This window comes from Grammomys surdaster, unplaced genomic scaffold, assembly GCF_004785775.1.
Source record: "Grammomys surdaster isolate TR1022 unplaced genomic scaffold, NIH_TR_1.0 184, whole genome shotgun sequence".
Classification (NCBI taxonomy): domain Eukaryota; kingdom Metazoa; phylum Chordata; class Mammalia; order Rodentia; family Muridae; genus Grammomys; species Grammomys surdaster.
This window is the reverse complement of record NW_021604629.1, coordinates 1978238-1991069: the sequence shown is the minus strand read 5'-3', so window position 1 is coordinate 1991069 and position 12832 is coordinate 1978238. Positions and strand designations below refer to the sequence as shown.

Genomic DNA, 12832 nt, shown 5'->3' with positions numbered 1-12832 from the left:
CTGTGTTCATCCACACCTACTGTCTCTCTTCTGTCAAAACAGTTCCAGGGAAGCCTTTATTATCATCTTCCCACACATCTGGAACAAGAGGACCGTGGCTTCTGCCCACCAGGGCATGGCGTTGCCATGGTTTGTGTCCATGAGATGTAGGAGCTGAAGGCTCTGCTGGCATCCCCATAGGGACTTCCCAGACCTGAGAGTTAGACTGACACAAGACAAACTTTATGGGGAAGAGAGGAAGAAATAGGAAGCACAGCCAGTCACTTCCATACTGGTTTGGACTGGCAATCATGAGTTGTGAAGAAGCAAATGGATTATGTGGGAAGTTTACAGAAGGAGTGAGTTTTTAAAATGAAGCTCTTTGTGGAATCCTCATAGCCTCAATGTTTCATCCTTGAGAAGAAGGATGCTGCTTCTTTCCCATGAGGACTCCATCTCCTGTTTTGAGGGTCAACAGGAAGGTCAGAGTGACCTTGTACCTGCTGTCTTTCAAGTACCTTTAATTTCAACAATCAGCATGAGAGACCAGCTTATGCTAATCCTTTTGAGAATTTCCTAGACACAAAGACATCTGTATTTGTGTCCCACTCTACAGGTGTGAGTTTCTGTGGTAAGGTCTGGTAATATGCTTCTCTTGCAGGCTTTCTGTGTCTCTGATGCTGATGACAGGGGATATCACTCTGAGAACCCAGCTCAGAGACTGAGGCTCTTGTCTTTGTCTCATTGGCTTGATTTATCTTTTCTTTTTAAAATTTATTTATTTTTTATTTTTTTTAAATGTTAATCAAAGGCTTTATAAGTTTGGTAATGCTCAATAACAAGATAACCATACAATCAGAATTGATTTATCTTTTCTGACCTCTTTTTGACCTCACAGAATCTCTCATATTGTAAATTATACCTTGGTTATTAAAATGTGAAATTTAGATTCCAGTATCTCAATCTCAGTCATTTGTTTTTGTACAATTTTCAGGACAGTTCTCTCTCTCTCTCTCTCTCTCTCTCTCTCTCTCTCTCTCTCTCTCTCTCTGTCAGTCTCTCTCTCTTTCTGTTTCTCTCTCATACACATACATATGTGAGCATGTCTGTGTGCTCTCACTCTCATTCTTTCCCTCTCCCCTTCCCTTCCTTTTTCTCTCCCTCCTTCCTTCCCTTTTTCCCTCCCTCTCCTGTGTGTTTTGTCAGATGGGGTTTATTGTATAGCCCAAGCTGATCTGGAATCCTCTTGCCTCTAGAATGCTGAAATTACAGATGTGTTCCTGATGGCTTTTCCTTAAAAAACATCTGAATTTCATTTTTTCTAGCTTGCACATCTCATTTTTACTTATCACAAATGAATTCCCAGCAGGAAATGCAATAAATACACACAACTTCTCAAAAGTGTCTCCACTATCTTCTCCACTTCTGTTTCTAGAAACTGCCCTTCTAAACTCATTTATGAATGTTCTGTCTGACAGTTCCTGTGGTCTGAAAACACTAGTATGTGTGCATGTTAATTGTTTTTTGTTTGTTTTTACAAAATTAGAGTAAACATTCACACGACATGCTTGCCATTTTGTTTTTCCTCCTATTACTTTAGGTTTTCTTTTTGAGTTTCAACTTGATGCAGTTTAAATAATAGTGCTTCCATATGCTTCCTAAGATTTTGGAACATATTGAAATCATACACAGTAAACGTATTTATAGCTTTGTGTATCAGTTATAGAATGGCTTCCAGGGGTTAAGAGGCTATTGTAGGGTTCAAAAGCTTTCAGAAGAGGGTGGATAGAAATGTAAGTAGAGCCTGTATTGATAGAATAAAGATCAGAACAGAACTGCAGATAGAACTCAAGGAAGCAGAAGGATCCCAAATGTCATGGGTTTAACAGGGAAGTTAGGAAGCTGAGTTCAGCTACAAATGGGAAAGGACAGGATCAGATGAGGAATGGGCGGATCCAGAGAAGCAAACAGGACAACTGTCATAAAACCATTAAATAGATTCCTGCAACAGTACAGGATGAGGTGAACACACCCCTGAAAAAAAAAGTGGAGAATTCTCTGCCAGTGGGTTCTTGAAGCACAAACAGAGTGGTCAGATGACAGGTCAGTGGAGGCCACCTTCATCACAGTTCTGTCCATTGTGAGGTCCAGGTGAAGAAACTATACCCATTTCTTGGTCTTGTACGTCTGGTATCTACTGGAATTGAGATCTATTCATGTAACTCTACAATATCAGCTCTCCTGGGTAAATTTATAGATTGTCACCTTTCTCCTTCCAGGAATGTCATTTGTCAGCCTGTGCTGTGTGGCTGGTACTGTGCAGGTGGTGCCATTTGCACATGAGCTCAGGTGAATAGTCATGTCCTGTCTTTAAAATGGAGTCAAATGCTGCTTGTGAAGAGTCTTGACCAGAACTCATAGAAGCAAGGTCTCTACAGACAAGGCTCAGTCTGAAACTCCACTGCTTTATATAACATGGAGCCACTTAGCAGATTAGCTTGATCTCAACAGTATTTGGGTTAGGAATAATGGAAGTCTGTGTTTGGCAGCACTTCCTGTCCCTGAGGCATGTAATTGCAGCATGGTTGTGTGTGTATGCTTGTGTGTGCATGTGTGTATGTGTGTTTCCTTGGTGTGAATTCTGAGAATGAAAACTTTGCCTTTTAAGACAAGTGGTTCATTTCAAGTCTGACATAGATCAGAGTCAACTCATATCTGAGTGTCATCCAGTCTCATTGTTTCAGGAAGGGAAAGCTTTCTTGGAAAGGAAACTCCTCCCCAAATCAGAGGTAAACAATAGAAAGGGGACCTTGGTGGACATCCCTTTAACTCTAGCAAGGCCCCTCTGCAGGCTTAGGCAACTCTGTGCTCTCTTGGGGAGGAGTGAATGATCTTTCACCGATCTAGCACTCTAAAATCCTGAGTCATGTGCCCTATGGGATTAATAACATAACTACTGGAGACTGGAGAGATGGCTCATTGTTTAAGAGCACTGACTACTCCTCCAGATGGTCCTGAGTTCAATTCCCAGCAACCACATAGTAGCTTACAACCATCTGTAATGAGATCTGATGCCCTCTTCTGATGTGTTTGAAGAGAGTGACAGTGTGTGTGTGTGTGTGTGTGTGTGTGTGTGTGTGTGTGTGTGCATACATATAAAATCTAAAAAAAAAAAAAGAAAAAAATTCTCTTTTACATAGAAAGTGACAAAGACAGTGACAGTGACAGAGCTCAGTGCCAGCCAAGTCAGCCAAGGATTTATGTCTGAGCTCAATGGTTATATTTTTTTTCCTATAGCATTTCAGTGATTCTATTATCTTCTAGAATGGGTGAAAGTTGTGGGTGTTCGGATATGCAGACTTCCTATCCAGCATCTTATATTTACCTGTGTTGTTTCTCACCGTTGCATGGACTGCCCACTCTATCCAATCACATCCTCTTCCTCGAGGCCACACTTACTCTCACTACTTCTGTGTTCTGCCTCTGATTATCATTTCCTAGAGGGAGAAGCCATGGTGATGTCAAGTCTCTCGTGTGAGAGGTGTTTAATTCCCAGGGACATTTGAAGAGTAAAAACTAAGCTTGTTCTCTTGAGTTTTCTCACCCAAGAGGCCAAGCGATAGTCTCTTAAGTCATCATGTCAATTATGAGTAGATCTCTTCCAAGGTCTTCAAGGGGAGCACATGACTTGATAATGTTTCGTGAAAATCCTAGAGGCAGCCATGAGGTAATAGAATGCAGCCTCTGCTTGTGCTGTGTGCCTGTTAGAGGGTTTCCTTCATAATTCTTGTCACTGGTGACTGGAGATGATGAAAAAGAGGGATACTTCTGTACTTAAGGGTCACTAGGCATGGCCAAGTCATCTGGATCAAGAGTATTTTGCATTGCACTAACCATCACCTCCTAGAAGGTTCTGACTGGTGTACTAGGTCAGTGAGCTAATACTTACTTTTCTCTACGTGCAAGGTGAACCTTAAAGAAAAGAGCTTGCCTGGTACCACCAGTTACAATTATTTAGGACAATGTTAGAGTGTTTTAATAATTGAGAAAGCATTTTTGGTTAGTTCATCTTAACCTTCATGATAATTCTTTTGCTTTTAGCTTTTAAATATGTTTGTTTTTCTTGTACTTATGAAGAATATAGTTACATGTCAGTACTTGTATATAATGTGCTATGATCACATCAAGGCAGTTAGTATTTCTGTCATCTCAGACATTTATCTTTCCTTTGTGCTGGGGACATTCCAAACCTTTACTAGCTGTATTGAAATGAACAGTGAATTGTGAATTGTCTGCTGTAGCCATCCTAACATGCTACTAAAGACAGTTTTATTCTACTGTACATTGTTAGTTGGCTTCATGAAGGTTTTAAAATAAAATAATTTTTATTAAATTATTAATAATAAATCTCTTTCATACATTTAGATTTGAGTACACACAAAATTTCAACTTTCTTAGAGATTATATTACCTGTGGAAGGAGGTGTGTGTGTCTGTAACCATGAGTATGCTTTCATGCATGTGGAGGCCAGTGTCCAATGTTGTGTGTCCTTAGGAGCTTGTTGTTTGAGACAAGGCCCTTCACTGATGCTTGGGGCCTGCTGACTATAATAGTCTGGCTGGCCAGTGAATCCCAGGGAAATTTCTGTCTCTATCTACCAAGAATTGGAATTAGAAGTGTATATCACCATGTCAGACTTTTTGTGTGGATTCTAGTGATTGAATCTTAGGTTTTCATGATTTCACCACAAGCATATTACCAACTGAGCTACCACCTCACTAGCAGTTTAGGAGTTTTTGACACCCAAAATATGTGATATTGATACAAAATATTGATACAGACAATTGGTTAGAGTCTGTGATCACAGTCCAATTCAAGAATAAATGAACTTGCCTTCTATTCCTTACTAATGCCATACAGAAATTCACTGAAGGTCATGGTGTTACATAATCTTCCAATGGCTGTGTCTTTCTGTGATTCTGGCTTCCTCATTTTCTTCAGTAAATGTCCTCTGCACTTCAGAACATCATACAGAGACCAGAAGGCTCCATTCTAACCCTGTGGCATCATCCCAGGACCTTCTTCATTGAGCCAGTCAGTCTTCATCCTTCTGTGTTTCTTTCCCTACCCTTGTGGCCCTTCCACCATGACAACCCATGCTTAGGATTGTTATCTCTCCTTGTCATGTATACACTGATTCTCTCATTTAAATTTTCAAGCTAGATCTTATTTCCCGATTCTTTTCATTCTCTGTTATTTACCGGCTTAGCCATTCTTTTAGACACTCCCCTTTCCTTTAAAGATAGAGCCTAGATTTTCCTAAGTTCCTTCATTTTAGAAACACTGTCTTAACATTCCTTATGATCCTAGGATTGTTGCAGGCATTGTGCATATAGGCAAGAAACCAACACAATCTTTGTTCTTCATAGTTGTGTCATTGTATGGGGTAGGATTTTAATACACAAAAATACTGTGAGAGTTGTTAATAAGAAGAAGCACAGAGGTAGAGGCGAGAGATAGGTATGTGTAGCATATCTTATGTAGCGTGCTTCTAGAGACTTATGCCTGCTTTATGCAGTGTCCTTACCTCTTACTGAATTGTAGAAGCTATTGGAACAGTTGTAACTATATAGTGCCTAGAAAATGATAGCTATCTGATCAGAGTTTGCCGAGGAAGTAATTAATGATTTCATGAACTTCCAGAAGTAGAGGAGATTGGAGAGATGGACAAGAGATAAAGAGGAGTAGAGAGTAAATACGTTCATAAGAAAGTTTAATAGACCTTTTCTTTTGTTATCAGGGTCACAATGAGGAGTGCCGGCATTTAGTCCTAAAAAAATTAAAATCATGATTAAGTAAATTTCAAGACAACTGATCACTTCCATTCTAGGCTGAAACTAGTTAGCTTGAAACTCATTCAAACATGTTGGTGTCACCCAATATAGATACATTTAATATACAACACCCTCCATGCATTTCTATGGAATTTTGATCACTACCTGTCAAAACTACTCTAATCATTTTAAATGTAATGAGTATCTTAAACAAATGTACTGTACAGTTATAACTGAATGATTAACCTATCTTTTTTTTTTTAAATATTTATTTATTTATCTTATGTATATGAGTACACTATTGCTGTCTTCAGACACACCAGAAGAAGGCGTCAGATCCCATTACAGATGGTTGTGAGCCACCATGTGGTTGCTGGGAATTGAACTCAGGACCTTTGGAAGAGCAGTGCTCTTAACCGCTGAGCCACGTCACCAGCCCTAACCTATCTTTTATACATGTTATCTTCCATGTTTTAAAATTTTATATTTGATATAGTTAAGTAAAAGATATATCTCTAACAATAGTAAGGGGCAGAAACAGAATTATAAATTATTTGTATTTACTTTAAGACTATGACTTAATTCAAAGTATATAGTATTCTATGACATTTTATGCTTTCAGACTAAATTTCTAAGCCAGAATCATTATTTCCTTTTTTTTTAATGTACAAAAGATTCATTAATCCAATTGCTTAGCTATTCTTCAAACTCAAAATAGATAATTTTGTGTGGACAGCCTTCTCTTGTAATGCTCTGTCAGAATTCCTCAGGTGAATGGAAGCTGGAGCTGGAACTGTGACTTTATTCTTACACACTGTGTTCCTAAGAATGACACAGGGCTCCACTACAGCAATGAGGGGGCAAAATGACAGCTCTGTGTCTGAGTTCATCCTCTTGGGATTTTCGAACTATCCCGAACTCCAAGGGCAGATGTTTGGGGCTTTCCTAGTTATTTACCTGGTGACTCTGACAGGAAATGCCCTCATTATGTCTGTCATCCTCCTGGACCAGAGCCTGCACATTCCCATGTACCTGTTCCTGCAGAACTTGTCTGTAGTGGAGACTGGCTTCAGCACAACCGTTATGCCTGAAATGCTGGTGGTCCTGTCCACCGAGAAAGCAACCATTTCCTTTGGAGGATGTTTTGCACAGATGTACTTCATTCTTCTCTTTGGTGGGACTGAGTGTTTTCTCCTGGGGGCAATGGCTTATGACCGATTTGCTGCAATCTGCCACCCTCTATCCTACCCGGTGATTATGAACAAAAGAGTTTTTATGACATTAGTGACATGCTCGTGGCTCTCAGGAACCATGATGACTACTCTGCAGACCACATGGGTGTTCAGTTTTCCCTACTGTGGCTCCAATGAAATTAATCACATCTCATGTGAAACCCCAGCAGTACTGGAGCTTGTATGTACAGACATTTTTTTCTTTGAGATCTATGCCTTCACAGGCACTGTTCTGATCATTTTGACTCCCTTTGTGTTGATTCTTTTGTCTTATATTCGAATTCTCTTCTCCATTCTGAGGATGCCATCCACTACAGGGAGGCAGAAGGCCTTTTCCACATGTGCCTCTCATCTCACCTCTGTCACTCTCTTCTATGGCACAGCCAGTATGACCTATTTGCAGCCTAAATCCAAGTACTCACCAGACACCAAGAAACTGATGTCATTGGCTTACTCTTTGCTCACCCCTCTGCTGAATCCACTTATCTACAGCCTGAGAAACAAGGAGATGAAAAGGGCTGTGGTAAAATTATGGGAAAGAAAAGTGGTTTTACACACAACCTGATGTGTTCAGGAGTTGTGTGATATTCAGATAGCTCATAACTGAACCGTAAATAAACTAACAAGATGAAAACACTAAATTTCTTGGTGAGCATGTTTTAATTCTTTCTTTCTAAAACAATTCTATTATTATTAATAATAATAATATTGTTGTTGCTGTTGTTTTTATTTGCATCTCGACCACAGTTTTCTTTCCTTCCTCTCTTCCTAGTTGTCCCCCCCACCTCTCTTTTGCCCCACACCCAGTTCCTCTCTGTTCTTATTCAGAAAAGGGCAGGTCTCCCATGGATATCAACCAAAGATAGCATATCAAGATCGAATACGAGTGGGTACCTCCCTTGTATTAAGGTTGAACAGGCAACCCAGTAGGAGTGAAAGAGTTCCAAAAGCTGGCAAAAAGAATTAGAGAGAGCCCTCACTCCCACTGTTAGGAGTCCTACAAGAAGTTCAAATTATACAACTGTTACATATGTGCAGAGGGCCTAGGTCAGTCATATGCAGGCTCACTGGTTGTCAGTTCTGCCTCTGTGAACCCCTATGAGCCAGGATGATTCTGTGGATTTCCTTGTGGTGTTTTTGACCCCTCTGTCTCCTTCAATCTCCCCCCCCCCCCGCCATCTTCCACAAGATTCCTCAAGTTCTGCCCAGCATTTGCTGTGGGTCTGCTTCTGTTTCCATTAATTGCTGGATGAAGGCTCTCTGGTGACAACTGGGCTAGGCACCAGCCTATGAGTGTAGCAGAATATCGTTAGGCTTTATTTCATTGACTTTTTTTGTCAGATGTGTTTTGTTCTATGCTAGGTTTCTGAGCTGACCAGCCTCTGGCTCCTGGCCCTCCTGGCAGTATCAGGGGTGGGCTCCCTCTTGTGGCATGCATCTCAGGTGCAGTTGCTTATTTTTAAAGTTTTAAAATGCCTTTTTAAAATTTGCTGTTTTGTTTTAGGTTTTTTTTTCCCCCTACAAGTGAAGACATATTTTATTAGTTCATTTAATTTCTGACAACTGTTTCCACATATTACATTACCCTTTGGACCATAGACCCACAGGCTAAAGACATTCTTGAAGAAGATATTCCTATATAAATATTGATGCAATGTGTGCCACACATCCTCAAGATGACAGAAATCTTTGCAAATAAAATTAGAATAGAATCTGAGTGAGAAATGATCAGACTTCCAACTTTGGCAAAGACTGAGATCAAGCATCAGTCTCTGGTCAGCTATGCTGGAGTTGGATCTCTGAGTAGAAGGGAGGGAATGGGGCATGAAGCCTTGTCTGGGGACCATCAGGCCAGGTAGGCAGGGTGAGTCCAGGGGAGAGAGACAGGGCTGCGTTGGGGGAGGTGTTTGTGTGTGTCTGTAGGTGTACATGGGAGGCCATGGGTGGAGATGGTATCAGGTTTCTTATTTTCACAATAGCTACTAAGTCACAATGGACAAAGACTTGGATTTTGTTTCTTCTGGCCAATGTGACGTCCAGGGCCAGGTGTTCCTGACAAGCTGCCAGATACTTGGAACCCATTCCCACATAGCCTTTGGTAACACTGGTGTGCTGAGCCTGTAATGATGGGACTGGAGTGACATTCTATGAGATGGGCACCCTCTCTTTACTCTGCACCCCAGAGTAAGACTGTTGATTCAGTGCAACTCTTGAGAAGGTACAGTTTAAGGGTCAGGGACTTTCTCAAGGGTTTTCCTATGGTTTGAGTGGTCAAAGTCCAGCTGGCCCCTAAGGTAAAGAGTGGCTGCTAGCCCTAGACCAGGCCATCCAGCTTGGCCATGGCCTGCTTTAGGTCCTGCATTATGATGTCCACTTTAGCCATGGTGGTACTATGGCCCACACTAAGCCAGATTGAATTCTGGGCCATGTTCATGGGGATACCACAGTTCAATACCACCAGGGATGGCCCATCTTCGTGATCTGAGTGGCATGATGCTTCCACACTGGCCAATAGTGTCTGGCACTGTAACATGTACCTTTGAAGCTGGGACCCCTGGATGGAAAAGTTGCAGGTGTTTGGAAGCCTTTCCACCCCTGGAAGCCAGCTGTTAAAAAGGATTTCCTTACCAAATTCAGCCTCCAGCCTCTCCTCTAGGTAACCTCAGTCACCTCTCACGTGGGTCTCTCACGAGGGCTTCATAAGTCTGACACTTTTCACTCACCAGATCAGCAGCCTTACCAAGCCCATCAAACATGGGCATATTCTCACTCCCTTGCATGAATTGCTTCTCTTGGTTGCCTCCAAACAGCATGGGATACAGGGGGCTAATTTTACTGATCCCTTGTACAAACAGAGCACTAACCCTGGAACCATAGAACTTGTGCTCAACGATGGTCAGGAAGTCCACACTTAAGTCCTCTACATCCGCTCGCCTCTTCCCAGTGCCTGAGCAGTATCTGTGTGCATGAGGACTTAGGGCAGCCTGGAAATAGCCAGGATCTGGTTTTGTGCCTTAATGTGTCAATTGATCCCGGAGACAGGCATGATGACGCTGATCTTGTTATTAGCCATCATGATGGTCATGAGGCTTGTGGTGGGGCTGACAATGGGTAGGAGATCCTCAACTTCTGCCTGCCCATTCACCTTTGATACAAAAGTGTCGAAGAGAGATAAAAGTGACCTCTGCCATTTGTTCCATTAGTTGCTCTAGGGGCAGCAGGATGGAGTCATGTTCCACCATGCAAGTAATAAAATGGGGCCTGGTCCCCTCCTCAGGGTTGTGCTGGTTAACCATGTGCCCGTTTAGAGTCTGCTGTTCATGGAAACATCTCACCATAGAGTGGATTACTAAATTTGCCCCAGAAATAAAGATGATGTCCTGTGGCTTTCCTCCATCATCTTGGCAAGGCCCACTTGAGCTCTGCTTATGATGTCCTTGGCCTACCTACCTGTCCAGAGGGCTCTCTATATGCCTCTCATGAACCCTTCAATGTGCTAATACATCCTGATTGCCACCATATTGCTTTTTTAAATATAAGACATTATGTATCTCTAAAATAATTTTTTTTATTTATTTTTTTAAATTTTTTATTGGATGTTTTACTTACATTTCATATGTTGTCCCCTTACCCCATCCCCCACCTACCCAGGAACCCCCTATCCCCTCACCCCTCCCCCTTCTTCTCTGTGGATGTAACCTCTATCTACACCCCCACTCCCACCTCCCCAACCTCAAAATTCCCACCCCCTGGGGCGTCCAGCCTTCATGAGGTCAAGGTTCTCTTCTTCCACCTATGCCCAGCAGGGCCCTCCACTCTTACGTATTCAGCTGAAGCCCTGGATCCTTCCCTAAGTGCTCCCAGGCTGGTGGTTTAGACCCTGGGAGCTGTGGTTGGTTGGTATTGTTGCTCTCCTCATGGTGCCCAAATCTTTTCAGCTCCTTCAGTCTTCACTCTAACTCCTCCATTGAAAACCCTATGGTCAGTTCAATGGCTAGTTGTGAGCATCTGCCTCTGAATATGTCAGACTCTTGAAGACCTCTGAGGAGACATCCATATCAGGCTCTTATCAGCATGCACTTCCTGACTTTTTAAAAATTTAAAGTTCTTTAAATTTAATTTTAAATTCTTTATTTTACAAAAATCTCAGATTATTTCCTTCTTTTAATCCTGTAGTCTATTGGTTTTAAAGTACACATGCTTCTATAACACAATACAACCATTTATTGATTTATTTCTCTATTGTTGATATATACAAGCCAACGTAGAACATTGCTATTAAGACAATATTTTAATAAACGTGTAGTCCCAAATGTTCATATGCTTGGTGATCTTACTAATTATTCTGTGGGAGATTCTTGGGATGACAATTGACAGGATGAGGCCTGCTGTGGTCATATATTTTATCCATCATTATGAGGTGGTGCACAATTGTAATACAAACACATGCAAAGTCATGATGGGATGTTGTGGAGTTCAAGTCCCGCTTATTCTCATAAGTTCAAGGAAAGCTGTGTCTTGATAAAACTAGAGTATTCTCTGTTTTGTGTTTCCGGTTGAGGATGTGAGCTCTCAGCTTTCTTCTCCTTCTGGCCTTTCTATGGCTTACTGCTATGCTTGCTTGCCAAAATAGACTCTTATCCTTTTTAGATCTGTAAGCCCAAATAAACTCTTTTCTATAAGTTTTGTTTGTCATTATATTTTATCATAGCCACAGAGAAGTAACTAACACAATTTGGTACCAGGGAGTGGAGTGTTTTTATGAAAAACTTGATCATATTGTCTTTTGATGGAATGTAGACTAGTTTGGAAGTTTGGTGTAGAAAAGTGCTTGGATTCTGCTGTAAACAGAGCTTAAAGGGCCATATCTTTGGGGGCAACGACTTATTACTGATTTGCTGTAATCTGCCATCCTCTGTCCTACTTAGTGATTATGAACACAAAGATCTTTGTAAAATAAGTTATGTGTTTATTGATCTTGGGCATCACAGTGGCTACTGTGCCAGCCACATGGGTGGTTAGCTTCCCATACTGTGGCTACAAGGAAATTGACCATCTCTTCTGTGAAACTCCTCTTGTACTGGAGCTTGCCTGTGCAGACACCTTACTGTTTGAAGTCTATGCCTTCACAGGCACCATTTTGATTGTCATGGTCCCCTTTCTCTGATGATACTTATGTTTTATACTCAAATTCTCTTCTCCATTCTGAGGATGCCATCCACTACAGGGAGGCAGAAGTCCTTTTCCACATGTGCCTCTCATCTCACCTCTGTCACCCTCTTCTATGGCACAGCCAATATAACTTGTCTACAACCCAAATCCAGGAACTAACCAGACACCAAGAAACTGATGTCATTGGCTTACTCTCTGCTCACTCATCTGCTGAATCCATTTGTCTACAGCTTGAGAGACAAGGAAATGAAAAGGGGTGTGGTAAAATTATGACAAAGGATGTGAGCTCTCAGCTTCCTTCTCCTGAAAAGTAGCTTGATATACCGTCTGAGTTTCTGAGACGCCATTTGGAATTTGAAAACACCCAAATAAACTTTACTTTAGTTTAGTAAATTATGGAAAAAGGGATCCCTCTCTCAATACTTTACTCATTGTTTTTAAGAAGTATATATGTTTTTAGGCTCAATAAATTACAGAGGGGAGCAAATAAGTTAACAGCACCTGGATGGGAAGTCATTTCTGTGAATCTTTGGCAAAGAATGTGGCGGCCTTCTTCTTCTTCTTCTTCTTCTTCTTCTTCTTCTTCTTCTTCTTCTTCTTCTTCTTCTTCTTCTT

At 41.3% G+C, this 12832-nt stretch overlaps 1 protein-coding gene and 2 pseudogenes across 1 annotated transcript; 2 read left to right on the top strand and 1 right to left on the bottom strand.

The window, feature by feature from the left end:
* Positions 1 to 6635: 6635 nt before the first annotated feature.
* On the top strand, positions 6636 to 7610 carry LOC114621767 (olfactory receptor 10A6-like). The gene has a single exon (XM_028768126.1). The coding sequence runs from the start codon at positions 6642 to 6644 to the stop codon at positions 7608 to 7610; it is 969 nt and encodes a 322-aa protein (XP_028623959.1). The 5' UTR covers positions 6636 to 6641.
* A 1749-nt stretch (positions 7611 to 9359) lies between these two features.
* Positions 9360 to 11443, bottom strand: LOC114621675 (annotated as a pseudogene).
* Positions 11444 to 11939: 496 nt separating this feature from the next.
* The window catches only part of LOC114621674, a 1084-nt pseudogene continuing 191 nt past the window's right edge, over positions 11940 to 12832 (top strand).

What these genes read in the sequence shown, in the direction of transcription:
- LOC114621767 (XM_028768126.1), top strand. Translation starts at nt 6,642, where the DNA reads ATGACACAGGGCTCCACTACAGCAATGAGGGGGCAAAATGACAGCTCT.